Raw genomic sequence first — 21674 nt, 5'->3', positions numbered from 1 at the left:
TCTTCTCCTTCTGTTCCTTGACTAAAAATATTGCTAGATATACCTTAGATTACAGGAGAAGGATCTCCCTTCTACTATCCACTTCTGGTGATTCATGTGGACAAAAATTATGCTGCCAAGAGAAACCAAGAAAGTACTGCTAAAGATTATAAAGATTTATAAAGATTATGAAGTAAAAAAACCCCTAAAGAATACAGGAGTATAAGATGTTTAGTCCTCACATTTGTCCATTCAAGGCAAGAGATATAGAAGACAAAATTTGTTTTGAGAAGTGAATAGTCATCTAAGAATATGATGTCTGAGAATGGGATTTGTATTCCTGGACCATGGCTTTAAAACATAGGAATGACAGATTTCTGACAAGGGATAGAGTAGATTGTGCAAAGGCTCTTAAAAATGTATTTACTAGGTTTCTTATAAATCAATTCAAGAAACCTTTAAACCAAAAAGGATGAGGGAATAAAACACTGCCCATGTATACCCACAAAGACAGGTACCACAGAGATCAGCTACATTGGAGGATGAAATAGTTGGAATACCCAGAGGTTCATAGGATATAAAACCTAAGGAAGGAGCTAATGGTAAAATCCCAAGGGCCTATACACAAATGCTCAAAGTTCAGGCAACAAGCAAGAAGATCTATAGGCTCTAATTAGAGAAGGAAAGTTGACCTCAAATATATTATGAGATGTAGATAGGTGAAAATCAAGACTATGTAAAAAACAGGTAGGTAAAAGGGGAGTAGAATATATATATATATATCTTTTTAAATTTAATTTCATTTTTCATGTCTGTACAATTTTTAATAATTTTTTGCCATTTTATAATCTACATTCTCTTTCTCCCTTTAATGACATCATATGTTAAGAAGAAAATCTTTGTATTTGGTGGCAGGGAAAGGAGAGAAAAAGCATGGTAAGGGATATTTGGATGAAGATCTGTAAAGGGAGAAAAAGGAGCCATTTTATATCAAAGCATATTACATAGAGTAAATTGATGAGGAAATCAGAAAAGAGATTACAAGTCTGGCAAAAATACACGAAATACAGTTGTAATAGGAGACTTAAAATATCTAGCCATCTTACTAGAGGTCTAATCTCTGTCAAAAGAAGAAAAACTAATAGTTTTTTGACTCACCTTATCATTTATTTCACCATTAAAAAGGTGAAGGAGACAATAATGAAAATCTATTCTGTATGTGAAGTTTTGCTAACAGAGAGCAATTATTCAATGGAGTGGGAGCCTTGGAGGAAGTGACTACTCTTCCTTTTATAGTTTGTGATAGAGTAAAGAAAATTCAGGCATAGACTGACTTGTGTGCTAGATTTTAGAAAATCAGATAGAAAATAATTTAGAGAAAGTATAGGTTAATCCCATGGATTAAAATTAATTCTACTAAAAAAAGTTTTTCTAGGAGGATTGAGAAACTTTCAGGAATGAAATTCTAAAGACACATTTCGATGTGTCTTTAAAAAATTCCAATTAAAATTCTAATAAGAAATTATATATGTATGGATGATATATATGTGTTAAATATACATATTATACATTTCTGTCTTTCTATCTACCATCTATTTATAGATGTTGTAGATAGACATATTGATCTCTTGATTGTGATATTTATGGAAAATGGAAGCCCAATATCTGAGCCTACAAAGATAATGTCAATAGAGGTAAAATTCAGAAGATGAAGATGAAGAGGAAAGCTAAAGATAATAAAAATGTTGTGTTTTTAGCTCTATTTGGGAAAAGAAAAAGTTAAAAGGATGGATGGGACAGAGATAAAGTTGCAATGGAAAAAATGTAGAGATGTTCAATTCTTATTTTTTTCTCTTTTCCCTAAGGAGAAAAGACCTTTTCATTAAAAACAACAAAAATGGTTAACAAGAGCTGATACCCAAGAAAATTAGGAGATAGTAAAAGAATTTCTAGTTGTCCTTAATGAATATCATTTCATCTGGCCCCATATACATCTTTGATTATTGGAACTTGTGAATGTGGACAACTTTCATTGATTTTTTTAAAAGACTATGAAGTGATGCAGGATTGGTGAATGGTCAGTTTCTACTGTTAAAAAAATAAACAGACAACAAACTGAAATAGAACAGTCTGCCAATTATAGTCTAGTGAGCTTGACTGTGGTTCCCAGGAAAAAAATCTGGAATGGATCATTAAGGAGATGGTAAGTGCACATATATGCAAAGGCAGTTGTGACTAGAGGAGACTGAGTAGCTCAGTGGGAAAAAATACTGGAGTTGGAATCAGATGGTTTGTGTCACTTACTAAGTGATATTGGTCAAGCCACAACCTATTTGGGCATCAGTTTCTTTATCTGTAAAATGAAACAATAGAATTGGATGATAAGGTCCCTTCCACCTCTAAACCAATAAAATCTTTGATTCAAAGAGTACAAGTGACTTCAAGAATGGACCTAACAAACTAAACTATTTTTTCTTTTTTGAAAGGTATTAACTGATTCAGCAATGCTGTAGACAGAATTTATTCATATTTCAATGAAACATTTGTATCTCTTACTATTATTTTGGAAAAGATGAAGAGCTGTGGACTAGACAATAATGTAATTAGTTAAATTAAGATCTGGTTGAAAGGTCAGACTCAAAGAGTAGTCATTGATAGTTCAATGTCAATTTGGCAAAGAATCTCAAATAAAGTGCCAGGGATCTTGGGCTTGGCTCTGTCTTGATTAACATTTTTAGCAAGAACTTGGATAAAGGTCAAATTTTCAGATGACACAAAGCTGGGAGGGAGAGTTAACACTGGAATCCAAAGACATAATGACAAGCTAAAGCACTGGGCTGAATCTAAAAAGATCAGGTTCAACAGATATAAATGAAAAGTCTTATATTTGGGTTCAAAATAGCAACTGTCCTAATAAAAGATGGGGAATGTATTATGAGGAAAGCAGTTGTCTGGAAAAGATCTGGGAATTCTAGTGGGGTACATGTTCAGTATCATTCAGTGTCCTATGGTGGCTAAAGACGTCAATACAATTTCAGGGCTAAATTATGAGAGGAACAACTTCTAGGAACAAGGAAATGATAGTCCCTCTGTATTCTGCTCTGGTTAGAACAGATCTATAATACTGTGTTCAGTTCTGGGCATCACAATTTAAGGAGACCAATGAGCTGGGCAGCATGTAGAGGAAGGCAACCAGAATGGTGGAAATCAGTTAATTTGGAATGACTGACTTAAATCCAATTTATATGAGAATCTCTTGAAAGAATTAGAAATAGTTAGCCTGGAGAAGAAAAGATTGTTGGACCCTACTTGGAAGTAGGTTGGAAGATTGTCAAACTCTAAAGGAAACTCTGACTTTTATCTCTTGTCCTGGTGGTAACTTACTAGGTAAACTTACAGAGAACTCACACAAGGCAAGCACTCACACGAAGCTGAGAAGAACAGACACAAGGATAGTCTAATGGTCTCCCTGACGAACTTTGGTATTGATTGCGGGACATGGGAGATTCTGGCTCACTATCATTCAGCATGGTGTGCCTATATCAAAGAAAAATATGCTCTGGGAGCAAAGTAAAATTGCAGTAGCTCCAAAGAAACATGAGAGGTGCACATTTAGAGACATCTCCACTCCAAATGTTCATCCAAGCTATTTGTGCCTGACCTGGGGCAGAGCCTTCCAAGCTTATATTGGTCTAATCAGCCACAGTTGGATACGCTGTGCATTGACCTTGACATAGTAATGTCATTTTGGTCCTCTTCCAGTACAAAGGACAACAACCAACCAATCAGGTAAATTCATATGACTTTGCTCACTACACAGCTATGTTTCTGATGCACATAAAATAAAACCAATAGGCTAAAATTAAAATTAAATTCAACAACATTTAATAAATATTTCCAATTATTCAAAGTACTGAGGGAGGTACAAAGAGAAATAAGATTCATAACTGAGAGATAATATACAAATAACTCCAGAGTAAATACCATGAGATCCTAGTCTTCCGAAATCAGTATATTATTATTGTGCTCTATTTCTCCAAATTATAAGCTTCCTTTGTAGTAACTATCTCACTGATTTGTTATGAGGGTCAAATGAATTAATGTATGCAAAGTACTTGGCAAAGCATTGCTTCATGCATTTCGGCTATCATCATTATTAATCTCCCCTCTTTTGTACACATAGTTTGATTTAATAACACAAACTCTCAACAAGAGCTTGCTTCTTGGTAGCAGCTGAACAAGAACTGACAGCTGTTAAAGAATTGGGCCAAATGGTCTAAATATAACTTCATGCTTCAAGCACTCAGTAGTGACTCACATTGCTGTTGTATTAAATTCAACATGCTCCTAATTCCAGAATTCTTAAAAATTTCTTCTACTTGATCACTTGCTTTTTTTCAATGGACTAGTTCTCAGAAAACAACTGGATTTCTTTATCTGTGGCATTTAAGCTTATGGTTTTAAAGAAAAACACATTTTTTAGGTTCATAATTAAGAATGTGTCAATTCCTTCTAAAATCCATTCAAAGTCAGATGAATTTTCCTGAAAACCACCTAGGTCTTTTCTTGAAAGACCAAATTATAAGACGTCATAATTTTTAGTAGTCTTTGACAGAAGAGAACCATAGTGAATGCTTGACTAATACTTTGGAAAGGAAATGCCACATAACAGGCTAATCATGAGACTAGCTGCCATTCTCATTCTGGTGCCAGGACCAAAGAAACAGAAGGCAATGTGTTCATCTTCATAATGAGGCTCCAATTAAGCTTAACACATGACATAGGGGGATGATTTCTAGAATAACGATTATCCATAGATATTCCTTGACAAGTTTTCCCCTGCATTAAAAAATCATCAAATTTGATCACATTTCTATAAGGATTATGGAAATTGGGTACATTGAGTCAAGAAGAGGTAGTGTCTTTCTACTGGAAAGGTGGTTATATTAGTAATTCTTGCTGCCTATTTTCCAGTTCCATCAAAAGTTGGATAACAGGAAGTAGGTTTACTTTAAAGCAGAATGAAAGAAAGACTTACAGATAAGACATCTGAGAGAACTCTCTAACCTTTGCGGATTGTAAAATATTTGAATGAGGGGCCAAATGGGACAAAGAAGTCCCCTCTATAAATTACACTAAAAATAAGTACAGGCAATTTGGGTGCCATCCTATCCAGGGACAATGGAGACGAGTATTTAAACTCATCATGTTTCTTTTCATTGATCTTCAGGTCATAATTTTGACTCTTTGGAGCCTGGTGTTTAATGTTCTTTTAGTCATGATGGGTTTAATTAGCAGAATACTGGCATTGAAAAGAGGGATTTGTATTATGATGCAAGCAATTAGATCAAGCCCCTTTCATTCAACATAAAATAATAATAGCTAGCATTATGTAGTACTTTAAAGTTTGCAAAGTATTTGCCATAACATATACCATTTGATCATGGTATGAACCTTTTAATGGATATTCTATATGAAATATACATAGAATTTCCATTACATAAATGAAGGAAATGAGACTAGGGGAGGTTTAGTGACTTGCTCAGGGTCACACAGCTAAAGTGTCTGAGGGAGGATACAACTCTTCTTGACACTAAGTCCAGCATTGTATCCACTATAACACCAAGCTGTCCTAGAATCATTTGGAACCAGTTATGTGATCTGGTATTCAGCTGGCTGTATATGCTAGGTCAAAAATTCAGGGGACCCAGAGATGGCAATGAGGTAGAGAATGCATGCACATTGTATCCTTTTTGTATCAGTGAACATGTCCATTAAATTGGTTTTAGGCAAACTATTCAGAAAATCCCACAATTCGATTAACTTGAGGCTTTTTTTACACTTTCTGAATTCCTGAAGGGACTTGCATAGTAGAATCAAAATCAAATAGAAACAGATATGTGTGGGTTATATATTGACTTGGAAAACCAAAAATTAACATCACCTATGTTGTACTGCATTTTTATTCTGTTAAATATTTCCCAATTACATTTGAAAGGGTTCTGGCTTCACTCTCACTTCTGGACTAGAAAAACTTTTAGAAAAACCCCAAATCTTCTGTCTTAACATCGATACTAAGTATTGTTTCTAAGGTAGAAGAGTGGTATGGGCTAGGCAATTGGGGTTAAGTGACTTGCCCAGGGTCACATAGCTAGGAAGTGTTTGAGGCCAAATTTGAACCCAGAATTCTCTGACTCTAGGACTAACTCTATCTACTGAGTCACCTAGCTTTCCTTGAATAAACTCTTATAAGGCTTCTCCAGCCCTGATAATTATATGGTCTTTTGGAAAGCAGGTGACATACTACTTCTGTGACCCTTAAAGTACCTAGAATAGTAACATGCACAGAATAGAGATTTAATAAATATTTTTGATTGAATAAATTTGTATTCTCGTCTATAAAGTTAAACTCTCGTGTAATAATTTTTTTCATTAAATTTGGCTATAGTAATTAATTGCACTAGATGTTTTTAATGTTTAGAATGGTACCATGAATGGCTGAAATTGCTATTATTATTACTAGCAATAATAATAATATTACTAAGAGACATGGGAAGGAGGTCATGGTACCCTGGTAATTAAGCCAGATTCTGGGTCATTGAACTTGATAACCAACTGTTCTATTTGTTCCAGAACTGACAGTGTGATCAGGGTATGTTATCACAGATTTGGTGACCAAGGTTAATAACAGACAAGCTGCATTAGGGAACTTCTCTTTAGGAAAATAAGAGATTTCATGAGCTTTACGTGTTACTAAGTTTCAGAAATCACTCACAGCATAGCCCCACCCCGCCTCCCCCATCCAAATGTTCCCAGACAAGAGATGCTGCACAGATAATGCTTTCTTAAAAGTTAGCTCATATCTCTTGGCTCACATCCCACACTATGCCTTAAAGGGAATGGGTGAAAGCACCAGAGATGTTTAGTCTGAAGAGAAGACTGGAATGGAACATGATAGCTTTTTGTATTATATTTCAGACAGAAGTAAGCCAGTCTATGTGTCAGGATGACATTCTAATAATGCAACAAGGCATGGCAATGATCCTACTAATGCATGCAAGTCATCATGGATACTTAAATTTTTCATGTATTTCTTCACTGTCCTTTGGGTCACCTGGAATTTTGACTCTTCAGAGAGCATGGTATTCCATGTTTTGCAGCTATATAACAGGCTGGATTGAGAAAATATTGGTGTTGAAAGGTAGGACTTTTATGTCAGATAGTAGTTTTGGATTACTGAATTAATAATGGTCTGATAGCAGCAATCACTCTTCAAGAGAGTGGGGCTAAGGAGCACAAGTTCCATTAGGGCATGGGATCTGGTGGGATTTGGGTATGTGGTTGGTTAGCATGATGTACAGGAAGTGGTCAGAGAAAAGGGAGAGAAATTAAAATAATTGAAGATTCAGAATAGATGAGCAAGAACAGAAAGAGCATATAAAAGATGAAACCACATTTTCTACTGTCTTTCCTTTATGGCTATAAGGAGGCCAGACTGCTTTTAGCTGGTCTGAGAATCAGGTGAGGGGAATGGCAGGTGTTGAATTGCCCCCACACCCACAGACACTATTAATTAAATTTTTTTTTGCTGATTTCATTTTACTAAAATTTGTCATCCTTTGGAATCCTTTGGAATGTTGATTTTATGCATTAAAAAAAACATGATTCTGAGAAGAGATACATAGATAGGTATTACCAGATTGCTAAAGTGGTCCATTTGAGAGAAAAGGTTAAAAAGCCGTGTTCTAGATAAATGTGGGCTAATCCTCTCTCTAACGTTAACTCATGACTTTGAGGTACATAATATAGTACCTTAAATACATTCCCCCCCCAAATCCCTTCCCATTACTATCTTTTGGAATTTGCATCCTTCATCCTGAGCTTGGTCATCTTGTGTTAGAAAAGTTGGAACCTTTCATGGAGCCAGAAAACAAATCAAAGCAAGAAGGGGAACTAAATTTCAGAATTGTTGAAAACTGCACTACAAACCCAGTGGAAAAAGTATAATGGTAAGAATCTACTGACTTGTACAAAACCAGGATGCTTCCACACAGAAAACAAAAAGAAACAAAAGAACAAGCAACAGAAACATTTTGGGTGTTTGTAAACATGCAAACAAACCTGACCCAACCATTGTTGTTTTCTTTGGCCAGGGAGAAGATATTTTAGAGAAAGGAAATAACCTTTATATAAAATCCTTTTGTGGGTAATCTTTTGACCCCTTTGGGTCTTATATGCAACTTCCAAAAAGAATCCTAAAGAGTTCCTATTGAGAGGTGGGAAAAAACTATGTGGATACATTAAGCTGATTAAAGTTAGTCAAATAATGTTGAAAAGACCCAAACTTACAGCTTTTAAGATTCCCGTGGCATCCTCATGGAGCCATGTAGGGTAAACAACTTCATCATTCAATATGGCTTCAAAAAGATCATCTTCATTTTCAGCTTCAAAGGGAGCATGGCCACATAGCATCTCATAAAGCAGCACTCCCATTGCCCACCAATCCACAGCAGGACCATAAAGCATTTCCTGGAGAATCTGTGGATCAAATAAAGTGATGTGATGAATATGTCATACTACTTAAATTAATGAGTAGAATCTTAAATTCAAATGAGATTATCAAGCCACGATCCTTTTTCCCCTCCTTCATCTGGAAGTGGCACTTTCTATACTGTCTCCAAGATGATCACCATCAGCCCCACCCCCAGCCCCAGTCTACTCACTGATTCACTTATCTTTGAACCCTGAAGCTGATCTGTTCCAATCAGCAAGTGAACCAAAATCATCATATCACCTTACTTCCTTTATTAATTCCAGGTATCCCATTCGCCTTGCTACACAAGGAGAAGGGAATACTTCTCGTCTTAGTCTTAGAAGGAGTCTAGCAACTGACTGCCCCATTGATAGATATATTCACCACCCTTATGACACCCTAGACTGAAGTCTTTTACCCTAGATACTACTCCCCATACATGTACTGCCTCCCATTTTAGAATATAACTTCATGAAGCCATGGACTATCTTGTTGTTTTTTTTTAATTTGGTGCCAGTGTTTACCAAAGTATTCAACATAAAATTTTTTCTTCATTTATTTATTCATTCACCATTCATCCATCCAATCCAACCCTCATTGTTTGCAAAGAAGGAAACTAAGGTCCAAAGACCATTGAAGGTCACATCTCTAGTTTGTGGCTGACTGGAACTAGATCCCGGATCTCCTGATTATTAATTTGTCTAGCTTTCTTTACACGGAATGGAATAGGAAACATCACATTAAAATGAGATATGTGTTTCCACTTAGCCTCTACTGTTAAATGTTTCCCTGTGGGCATCTCAGAAGAATTGTAATAAAATATTTATAGAATCTTAATCTAACTAGATGACATAAAAGCCACCAGATAAAAGCACAAAAGGCTTTTCAAAAATGTCAATACAAAGAAGATGGTGATGACTCAGACCCAGGCTCTGCCTGCTAGCTGCTTCCCTCACCATTATATAGTGAATAAACTTACCTTTAAGGTCCAGGAATTTTTCTCACATTCTTTCTATCTACTAGGCCTTTGTTTCAATTTTTTTAGAAAGGCTTGGGTTACTAAATAGTCCAGTACAAAGAAACACTGAGCACAAAAGATAGGAGAGTAAGCCAGTTTTACCAAGGGGGCATATTTACATTAAAAAGGGTAATTTGGGGATAGTGATGGAAACAGATCAGGTTCACTAAGTAAGTCTGGTGGGATTTTTATAAGTTCTTACCTTGGTTGAACAGGAACAAGCACTGGGGGGAAGGACCAAGATCTTGGACCTGAGGATTGATGCTGACTGAAGCTAGGGATGGGAGGTGGGAGGTACAAAAAATACTCATGGTAGCTAGTTGGTATTCAGACTTCCTACCAGCAGGCAGGAAAAAGATTTTTAGCTGTTACAGCTGGTCTTATTTTGACGGGGTGACTTAAAGGGCTTGAGCTTCCTTGGGGCTTCTTCATTCAGTGTGATGGGGAAGTTATTGAGGTCATTACAATCTTCAGAGCCCTGGCTTCCAAGTGATGACAGTATATCTCTGGGAGGGAGGATCACACAGGGACTGTTATATAACAACTACCACAAGCTAAATTGGTAGGAAATTTTAATTGAATGAAAATCAAAGGAGGAGAGGTTACTGAATCATGGCAGTAATGGGTTGAGTATCTGTAAGTGGGAGTGGGGAGCATTCTTTGTTCCCCAAATATCCTCCCTAGTTCAGGTCATTATTGTTGTTATTAAACAACTCCTCCTTTATAAAAAAAAGTTTCGCTTTCTTCTATTACTTTTAACTACTCTTCTGCCCTTATAGTTAGTTGTCATTCAGTACTTTTCAGCTGCGTCTGTCTCTTTGTGACCCTATTTGGGTTTTCTTGGTAAAGATACTGGAGTAACTTGCCATATCCTTCTCCAGCCCATTTTACAGATGAGGAAACTGAGACAAACAGGGCTGCTAAATGACTTGCCAGGGTCACATAGCTATTAAATGTCTAAGGCTGGATTTAAACTCAGGTCTTCCTGGCTCTAAGCCCAGTGCTCTATCCACTGAGATGCCATACTTTTATACTAGGGAACTTCAGCATGCATAAACTCCCTAACCTCTCAATTCCATAGTTTCCTTAAATCATATTACCAATTCCTTACTTGCCTCTAGGTACACACAGGGAGGGTCATAACTTAGATCACACCATTACTCATAACTGATTAATCTTCTAGGCCAACTATATAAAAAATAGAAATAGATCCCTGTGACAGATGGGTGTTTTTCAGTTCTCTTGAAAGTCTTATACCTTTGCTCTAGGAAATTCTTAAAAAAGGAAAAGTTGCAGTAAAAGCATTGATCCTTATTGGCAGGGGGGATTTCTTTACCATGGAATTCCCTGTAACAGTGAAATTCGGTTTCTCTCAATATATATGTCTTTTTCTTTCTGATTAGAATGTAAACTCCTCCCATCAAATGGGGAATGGCTGAAGAAGTTGTGGTATATGGTTGTGATGGAATACTATTATGGTGAAGATATGCTGAAGGGGATCATTTCAAAAAACCTAGGGAGAGTTATATGTATTGATGTAAAGCAAAGTGAGCAGAACTAGGAGAACATTATATTGTAATAACAAAATTATAATTATAATCAAAACACTAAAAGACTCAGCCTCTCTGATCAATATTGGTTCATGATAATTCCAAAGGACTCAGGTGAGAAAAGTTATGAGAACTGATGAACTTAGTATAGATGAAAGAATTTTTTTCTTAATTTTTCTATTCCTTCCTTCCTTCCTGGCTATCTTAGGGATGTTTTGTATGATTTCATATGTATAATGAGTATCCTATTTCTTGCCTTCTAAATGGATTGGGGAAAGGATGAAGGAATAGAATTTGTAACTGAAAATAAACATTTTAAATAAAAAAGAAGGTAAATTTCTTTAAAGTAGGGTTAATTTTATTCTTTTGATTTGTATATCTAGCAACTGGTACAATGCCTGGCATACAGTAGGTGCTCAATAAACGCTTGCCAATTGATTGAATGGTGGGCTGACTACAAGGAAAAAATCTAGTAGAATCTTTTTAATTCTGTTGAAAAACAGTTGGGGCAGCTGGGGAAGGTGAGGAGGAGGTGAATAGGGAAGGAAACATTAAAAAGAGGCAGAGAGAGTGAAGAAGACAATGCTAACCCTATTTTTTAAAACCTTATCACATATCCAGTAAGTAGCTTGTGCTATTTACTTGCTTTTGTTCTTAGTTTGGATCAGGTTAACTTAGAGTCTGCCCTTTTCCCATAAAACGAGCTGCTTTAGAGGGTTATCACTTCAGTCTTCACTCATCCATGGTACCAGGGACCTGAGTTGGTCTGAGGTCTGCATCTTTAAGCTACAGAAGCATAGTTTGTATTTGGGTCTGACCTCTCAAAAGCAAAACCTGTGAGACTGGCTTACCTCTGGGGCAATGTAGTCAGGTGTACCACAGAATGTTGCAGTGGTGATGCCATCACAGATCCCTTCCTTGCACATTCCAAAGTCAGCTAACTTACAATGACCCTCATGGTCCAACAATACATTATCTAGTTTCAGATCTCTGAAATAAACAAAGAACAACTGGTCATAAAGGCTGCTGAGTATACCAGCACAGGCAGTTAAAAAGAAATGGCACATGGAATTGAGTCATGTCTATAGCACTGGCTCACAGCAGGCTAGTGTTGACAGATGCTGTGGAAATTTCTCCATTTGGAGCAAGAATACCTTTGGACTAGAAACCTGCATATAGTCTTCTTGGTAGAGGCATGAAACCAGATTACTAGATGGTAGACATTTATAATAACGATGATCAAAAGTTAATATTTATAGCAATGACCAATAAAAATAATTGAACTAAATATAGGGTAAATACCACAGATGCAATGTCCACATGTGAGTCATTTACATTTTGGCAAAACAGAAAACATGTTTTTAATCTTTAATTTTTTTCCAATTACATGTAAAAACAATTTTAAGCATTTGTTTAAAAAAAATGAGTCCCAAATTTTCTCCCTTCTACTCTTCTTGAGATGGCAAGTAATTTGATGGTTATTCATGGGCAGTCATACACATTTCCATATTGGTTATATAAAAAGAAAAGATACAATATAATAATAAAAATAACAAAAATAACATGCTTCAATCTGCATTCAGACTCCTTTAGTTCCTTCTCTGGAAGTGGATACCATTTTTTCTCATAAATTCTTCAGAATTGTCTTGGATCCTTGTATTGCTAAGAATAGCTAAGTAATTCACAGTCGTTCAATGTGTAATATTCCTGTTGCTGTGTACAGTCCTACTGGTTCTGCTCACTTCCCCTTGTATCAGTTCATGTAAATCCAGAAAACATTTTAACATTTTATCAAAATAAAACAACCTCTGGCTCCTGTGCACTTGTCCTGTGTGTGCTCCCTTTCACATGTGTCTATATATCCATGAGGTGCTACCACCTTTGCTGAAAAGAAATACTAAATAAATATTATTGTTTTAATATAATAAAAATTAAAAATAACTAATATTATATACTATTTACTATATGCCAGTAACTATGCTAAGCACTTAATAATTTTTATCTCATTTATCTTATATATATATTTTCCCATTTTTTGTGCTTCCTTTACCAATTTGTTGATTCTTTTTTCATGGCTTTCCTGTATTGCTCTCATCCCCCCCCCCCCCAAATTTTCCTTCTAACTCTTTTATTTGATTTTTAAATTCCCTTTTGAGTTGTTCCATGACATCTTTTTGGACCTGAGACTAATTCACATTTTTCTATGTTAATTTCACATACTTTGATAATACCATTATCTTCTAGGTTTGTATCTTGATCTTCTAAAGTAACTCTTTAGAGTTAGATTCATTTTTTTTCATTCATTTTTACCAGTTTATTTTGTGATTTTTTTACTGTATAATAGAGTTGAGCTCTGTTTATATATTGAAGAAGGCATTGTCCTTCTTGGCCTGAAGCTTGGGGTTTTGCTACACTAGTAGAGGGTCTCACTCCTGGCTTACCCTGGTGGGAAACCTCACTGCTAGCCTGTATTGAGGGTAGAGTCTCACTGCTGGACAGTTCCTGGGGCAAGGCCTGGCTACTGATTAGCTTCTGGGGGTAGGGTCTTGTCATAGATCTGCTCTGGGGTAAGGCCTTACTGTTGGCTGGCCTCGAAGGACATTTGAGTTCAGTTGGGGCCTCACTTCTGGGGGTCAGGGGTAGAGAGAGAACTGAGATTCTCATGGCTGCTTGGGAGTACCATCCCCTTGTTACTGCCTGCTCAGACTTCTTTCACTTCCCTCCCACCCCAATAACACAGACCTCTGGTGCTGATCCTCCAAGCGGCTTTGGTCTGGAAAATTGCTTCAAAATATAGTTTGAAGCTTTGATTTAAGGTTGAGGGGGATTTGGGAGGACTTAGGAAAATTGTTATCTCACTCTACATCTTGGCTCCAGAAGTTTCCTATTCCTAACTTTGACAAGATATAAGAACAAAGTCTGTTATGCTTAGTGATATACTAATTCTTAGCCTTAAAAGTTATTTCATAAGGCTCTGCTGTGCTCAGTAGCATTAACCTAACTTGGCTTGTCAGAGGAGCATACCAATTGCATAGTGAATGAAAATTCTCTGAATGCATGGGAATGGAGGTCAACCATTGGCCTTGGACAGAATTCCTAGGTCTACAACTGTCTTCAAATCACCTACTTTCCTGAGGACAACATAAACTTGAATCTTGAAAGGCAGTGTGGTGTAGTGGATAAAGTTTTAGACTTGGAGTTAGGAAATCTGGGGGGGGGGGGAATCTTACCTTTGACATTTAATACCTATGTAAACTTGAGCAGATCGCTCTCAAAAATTTTTATCTATAAAATGAGCCTTTTGTCTTGATATCCTGTAATTTTTTCTAATTCTAAACCCATGATCTTATGCTACAGAACTATCCCATTAAGTTATATAATAATAATGACTAATATTTATATAGCATATATGTAGCCACAAATATTCAAATATTTTACATATTATCTCATCTGGTCCTCATAATGGCCCAGGGTCACACAGCTAATAAATATCCAAGGCAGGAGTTGAACTCAGATCTTCCCGACTTCAATTCAAGCACTTTATCCAAAAGAATTTTGGATAGAAGACTGAACTTGCAGTGAGGAAAACTTGGAAAGCAAATCTGACATTTGCCAGATGTATGACTGGAGACAAGTCACATACACAGCTTCAGTTTCCTCGTCTTTAAAATGGAAATGAAAATAGCAACTAACTCATTTAATATCTTTATCAGCAATCCCTACACAGCACTTTATCTGACAATGACTTAATCTGTTATTCTTTTAACTTTACTTTCTTCAAACATTTTTGGGGAATTACTTTTTATTTTATTATTTTAATTTTCAGATATATACCTTCTTCCTCTGCTACCAAGCAAGATATCTCTTGCAACAATAACCAAAAAAAATTAAGTAGGGAAAAAGGTAGCAATTCAGCAGCTCCAATTGACACATCAATGGAGTATCTTCAATATTCCACAACTATAGTCCTTCCTATATTTGCAAAGATGAGAAGAATGTGACTTAAAGCATAGGTAACTCAGAGAAGTAACACATATCTAAAGGATTAATATCTCCTTCCTTTTGCTGAAATTTTTGATTTCATTGGGGGAAATGGAGATTTCATTGGGGGAAAGAGAACTAGACTGAAGGAAGAGAGGTGAAAGTTTGAAAGAAAAGAGTACAGAAAACATCAAACTGCAAAGAGATCACAATTTGCCTAGGGCTGGCCCTGGTTTTAAGAATAAAGGATGTAGGGGTAGATTGGTGGCTCAGTGGCTAGAGAGATGGAGACAGAGGCCTTGGGTTCAAATGCGACCTCAGATACTTCTTAGCTGTGTGACCCTAGGCAAGTCACTTAATCCCAATTGCCTACCCCTTACCACTCTTCTGTCTTGGAATGGATACTTAGTACCCATTCTAAGAAAAAAGTAAGAGCTTTAAAAAAGGAATAAAGAATATATTGGTCTTTTGGTCAAAAGAAAAAATGGTTCTTTTTGGACTCAATAAAGCTGCATGGACTGAAAAAAAGTATTAAGATGAGGCCATATTAACATCAATAGAGCCTTAGTAAACAGTCCATTGTCAAAGCTAGAGGTAGTATGGTTTGTGGTTCTTGGCATCTTGGGCAATGAATTCAGGTAAGAAGACAAGTTACCACAGTTTGAGCATCAGCTTATTCTTGGCACATCTCAAGGGGAACAAAGTAAAATCTTTTTCTTCCATCTCATATTGCAGGGATGAGATCTGAGCTTTGGAAAGCAAGTATCTGTGGGTAATCCCACAGTGAAGTAAACGCCTGCATGCTTGACTAAGCAACTCATTTCTGTACTCCCTTTAAATCAAAACCACTCCTCTGCTCACTGGTTTTTCTCTAAGGGTTGGGAGGTTTGGCTTCAGGAATCTATCCTCAGACTTCCAGCACTCTCTGGATGTTTTTGCTTTTCTATACTATTTGAAGATATAAAAATTTCCTATTCTTCATTTTCACTAATCCATGAATGAAATGCTTAGTCATACACAAATTATTATAAATAGCCATATAGAAGAGGGGATGGTGGTGGTAGAGGTAGAGAGGGTGCTAGAGTGAGTTTAGAGGTTCAAGAGCTGGTTGTTAAATTTTCAGTGTAAGCATTTATGCCTCAGATATTGGCTAATTCTATAAATCCAAGCTTCAACTAATGATTTATTTATCATCTAGACTTAAGAAAGTGATGGAGAAAATATTAATAATACAAATTAAACTTTAAAGTATGCCATACATCTTTCTTCCTTCCTCTCTCCTCTCTCTTTTCCCAGTTGTTAAATAGTTGCCAACATACCCCTGGTGCACAGGCAAGAGTACATTGTCATTTGACAAAAGGATGATGCTACTATTTGAGATGTGCATCCTTTTTCAATTGCAAGCAGGAATCTTAAGACTTAATCTCATCTACCCACAGTCTCCTTCTTGTTCTCACAAATTCACATTTTCCTTCAGGTTCTCACAAATATGATAATAGTGTTTAAAGTTAGGACCATGAGAAAAAGGAAAACTAATTATGGGGGATGAGAACTGCAAGATCAATTCTATTAGAATTATACTCAACCCAAGCTAACTGGATATATAAGAATTGTAAAAGGTACATAAAAAGTACTTGGAACTCAGTGGCCACTAATATTCTGAATGGCACAAAGTCTCATATATTTATTCCTAATTCTAAATCCACAGATCACAGGCACCTAAAATCCCAAAACTATCTAGAAGGTGGACCCAGAGTTGGATAATCAAACATGAGATTTATGTCAGGTAAAAGAGAGAACTTTTATATAAAAAGAGAGAATATTTTATATTTCACTACTCAGATACTGTCATTGTTTGTATGAATTGTTTGAGGAAAGAAAAGTCCTTTGCAGCCTTTTGTTGTTGTTGTTACTGATCCTAGTCTCCTCTCCATGAAGAAGATTTGAAATAAGTCCTCAATTTATAGGCATAGAAAATGAGACACACAGAGATTAAGGAATTTATAGAGGTCATATAGTAAGAATGTCACATTTGTGACCTAAGGATGCCACAGTACATAAGGTGCTGCAGTAGATAGAGTGTCAGACCTGGAATCAGAAAGATTTCTCTTCCCGAGTTCAAATCTAGATTCATATGCTTACTAGCTGTATGACCCTGGGTAAGCCACTCTGTTTGCCTTTGTTTCCTTATCTGTCAGATGAGCAGGAAAAGGAAATGGTGAACCATTCTAGTATCTTTGCCAAGAAAACCCCAAATGAGGTCATCAAGAGTTAAACATGTTGGAAATGATTGGATAAAGACCTTAAAAGATGTAGGCAAAATAATTGGGTTTAGGTCATATTGGGCCTAGAATTTAATGAAGTAATGAGGTAAAGTCTCAAATTCTGAATACAAATAAAGACCTGAAAAAGCACAATGTTTCAAAGAATCATAAATCTGAATGGATATCATGACTATAATAGTTCATAACCACTTTCTACAAGAATGCCACACAAACTCCTTCAGTCAGTTGTTCTCTTTTTTAGATTGCCAATGAAACCAACCTCCATTTCAGAATAAAGATTCCTTATTTTTTTAAAGAAAGTCACATCTCTTAAGAAATCTATCCTGACAAGTCAATTAGCATCCCATGAAATGTATGTAGTACTTAGTGAAACTGTACGGGATGATTCTTGGGATTGGTACCTTTGGTGTGAGGATTTGCCAAGCCCTTCTCAGGACTGCTTATCCAACTTTGGTGCCCACCTGCTGCCAACTCTTACCTCTGACTCCAAGAAGCTGTACACACTCCAATAAAACTATCTTAGCAGAAGGGACATCTTAGCAGATGGACCAAATACCCCTCAGTGAGTTAGAGGCATGCCTAACCCTAGCATGTGAAGACTTCCCCTGGTGGAATGGGTAGATGAGAACAATTAGGTCTAATGGCCATGAAGGTGGCTGAGGCAGGTGCTGTGGAGCACTTAGAGTTTGGCCAGATATGAAGATCTACTGCATCCTGGGCCAGCATCAGCTGTCCTGACTTTTGCCTTGCCACTGAACTTCGATGACTCAGGAAGACAGAGCAAGGCTGATAATTGTGGAACTCTGCCTCACTTAAGCCCAATTCACAAACAAGTCAAGACATCACACCATGATGTCATTGATTCTCTTAAAAAATGAAGGCCAAACAACAGAATCTGTAGGGTAAAAAACTCAAGAGAAGGTAACTCTCGGTGGGATCACTTTCCCTCTGCATGACTTATAGTAGGAATGAAACACTAATTTGATTGGCTAGACAGAATCATTGGCTACACAGCCATTAATGGACACAGTGAAAACAAGAGTCCAAAAATAAATTTTAAAAAATACCCCATGATTCCTGAACTTGACCAGAAAATATTTAAATAAAAACCTTAGCTTTGTTGCTACTCAGTCTCCTACAGCAACATGTAATTTGGAAGCCACTAACCTTAACAAGTACCAAACAATGAAAAGTACAAGTTCATGCAGGGCAGTCTTAGCTCATGAAATACCAAATAAAGTATATGAAAGGTTAAAGGCTTATAGTTCATTAGCTCATTAAACACCCGGCATTAATAATAGCTGCAACTTTTGACATGCATTCTAAGCATAGATTGAAGCTTCCATATATGGAAGTGCAGAAGGGAATGGTTCTAGTTGCTTGATCAGTACATTGTTCTTACCATGTAACTGAGTTATAAAAATAGCTAATAAATAGGCTTGAGGTACCTGTAGTGCAAGACAGGGAAGTTTCAGTATTCATATTTGTTTTGTGTTCTCTGAAATTCTGAGAGCCATCTGTTAGAACAATGCATGAAGTCTTTTGCTTGTTATTTAAAGTCACAAATACTAGGGCTAGTTACCGATGATTCTGGTTAACAGAAAAAAAGTAAAAAAAGGGGAAACTATCTTGGAAAAGAATGAATTTGGGAAGGCTATTTATAATGAGTACAAGAATATTCTGTATCATACCCAACATCACAGTAAAGTGATGAAAAATTTGTTGCAAAGTGTTTGACTGGTCACTCATTAATAAGATTACTTCTGTGCAATCGCCCCATTTGAATATGCTGACATTTTTTTATCATTATATTACATTGTAATGAAATGAATTGAACTATATCATCAGTAGCTAGGTAGCACAGTAAATAAAGTATTAGACTTGGACTTAGAAAGCCCTGAGTTCAAATCCTGTCTCATGTGTGACCCTGGACAAGTCACATAATATCTTACAGCTTTGTTTTTTCAAGCATAAAATGATACTTATCTTATAGGGTTGGTGAAATATCATATGTAAAGTGCTTAGCAGACCCTAAAATGCCCTTAAATGCTAACTATTATCATACTTCCATGGAAATAACTGAGGATATTAGGTGATCCTTCATTTTTTTGTGGTCAGTGTATCTTAAAAAAGCTATGGTGTCCAATTATTATTATGAAATTCTTGCTTATGTTACAGGATGGTGGTTGTTAAAGGTCTTTAATCATGGTTCTCAAGAGCTTTATGGAAAAAAAATTTGATGAGAGCCAGAATGGTGTCATGAAAAAAATAGATCTTGAGTCAGAGAACCCAGATAGTTAATTCACCACCTCATTTTTCTCATCAATAATAGAAGGTAAGTAGAAAAGATGGCCTTTTTAGGTCTCTTCTAAATCTATGCTCCTTTGATTCTATCATTGTAGGATGCCCCAAGCCTAGTGACTCCTCCCTCCAGCCCAAACAATTTGTTGCTTATTGTTTGGTCATTAAAAATTGTGTCCACCTCTTCGTGATCCCATTTCAGATTTTCTTGGCAAAGATACATTATTAATTTGGGCAACCAGGGTCATAGAACTAACAGTTGTCTGAGGCCAGATTTGAACTCAGAAGATGAGTCTTTCTGACTCCAGATTCAGCACTATATTTTCTCAGCCACCTACTTTCCCTCTATCAATACAAACAATAAAATAAGCAGATCAAATATCTTTAATTTTAATGGCATAGTTTCCAACTGAGACAGAGAGGCTAAATGACTTGCCCATTGTTATGCAGCTATTGTGTCAGAGGCAAGACTTGAACTCTGGAGTTTTTTATTCTAAGTCTGGCCCCCTATTCATGATGCTATTCTCTCCTTCACTAGAAGTACATGCCTGTAGTCCAATTAAGTTTGATTTTCCAGGTAACTTATGGAAGAAGTTGTAGAAGGTATAATGGTCCTACTTTCAGAATATATCTATACATGAACAAATCACCTATAATGGCACAAGCTGTCATCTCTTGCTAAGAGTTTCAGTCCATTCCTTTATTTCTGGTTAGCTAATGTGCAATAAATAACTAATATCTTGTGCTGCCTGTAGGTTTCTGCTTACAAAATCATCTGGCAGCAAGAATTCCCTTTAATAATAAAATAAAATAAAAATGATTAATAATAAAAAGTTGTAGATTTTGAAAAGCTGTCTTAAAAGGCTTTTGTTCACAATCATTTCAAAATATTTTCCCCTTTCTACTTTACTCAACCCTCTCTTATAACAATAACAACAAAAATAGGTAAATCAAACCAACCATCACATTGGCTGCCTTTGAGCAACATTTTCTTGGTTATTCTGAGCAGTATTTCCCAATTTAGCTTTCTTGAAATTAGAATTGTATAAAAGAAAGAACTGGATACATATCACTTTCCTGAGATGAAGTTGTTATAGTGCTATGCCAAAATACAATCTCATTAAGGGTTTATTATGCAAGACATTTTTGCTCTGGATTTTGTTTAAGGTAGAGAAAAGGTACTAATCTAGTTTTATAGTTCTTGAAGAAACTGAAGGGCAACAAATCTTCTCATTGAGTAAGACACAAAAGACCAATCGGCTGCCCTCTTCCAAAATTGCAAAATATAGTTAAAATTAAAGGAGTCTGTTTATAGGTCAAATGTGAGAGAAGCTGACATTGTGAAGAAAGGGGAATTTTAGGGGGGAAAATTGTGAACTTAATTGTGAAACAAAATCAGTTCAGTTCAATTTGTGGTTTTACTGTCTGGGTCAGGCTTGAAATTCAAAGCCAAATTGATAGTATCAAAAATGGTGAAAAGTCATTGAAATATGAGAGACTTAAGCATGGGTCTCAGATTTGCTTTTCATCATTTAGGGCAGTAACCTTACTTAACGATATCTTAACAGAAGTGGTAAGCTGGGCATGGATTTCTTTGTTGGGAGACTTAATAGATCTATTTGTCCTTAAGGCACTTGACAGCAACTTTAAAGGCAATTTCATTACACAAGAAGTATTTAGACATTTAAGGGTTTGTGCAGAGATTCAGGAACACAAGGTCTACAAGGCTGAATCTTGAAAGCCAATATATTGTTTTTGTTAAGATTAAAATGGATCATAGAGAGGATAGTTCAGATGATCATAGATTTAAAATTTGGCAGGACCATTGGAGGTCCTCTAGTCCAATTCCTTTAGTTTACAAATGGGGAAACTTAGCCCAGAGGGGTTAAATAACTTGTCTAAAGGTATACAAATAGGAGCTGATGGAGTCAGAATTTGAAACCAGGTCTCTGACTCTATAGCCAGAAACCTTTCTTCCTATAAGGCAGCTAAGCAAACTTTCATATGGAAATTTCAAATTTACCCAG

General features: G+C 36.3%; 1 protein-coding gene across 2 annotated transcripts in view; it reads right to left on the bottom strand.

The window, feature by feature from the left end:
- Positions 1–21674, bottom strand: part of PRKCH (protein kinase C eta) — a 286419-nt gene that overhangs the window by 27287 nt on the left and 237458 nt on the right. For both annotated transcript variants that reach the window (XM_001377520.5, XM_007472981.3), the window contains exons 11-12: positions 11932–12070; positions 8329–8517 (exon numbers count right to left, since the gene is read on the bottom strand). In XM_001377520.5, coding sequence (XP_001377557.2) covers positions 8329–8517; positions 11932–12070 — 328 coding nt within the window. The remainder of the gene's footprint in view (positions 1–8328; positions 8518–11931; positions 12071–21674) is intronic.

Source organism: Monodelphis domestica, chromosome 1 (genome assembly GCF_027887165.1).
Source record: "Monodelphis domestica isolate mMonDom1 chromosome 1, mMonDom1.pri, whole genome shotgun sequence".
NCBI classification, from domain to species: Eukaryota; Metazoa; Chordata; class Mammalia; order Didelphimorphia; family Didelphidae; genus Monodelphis; species Monodelphis domestica.
This window is presented reverse-complemented; position numbering and strand designations above follow the sequence as displayed.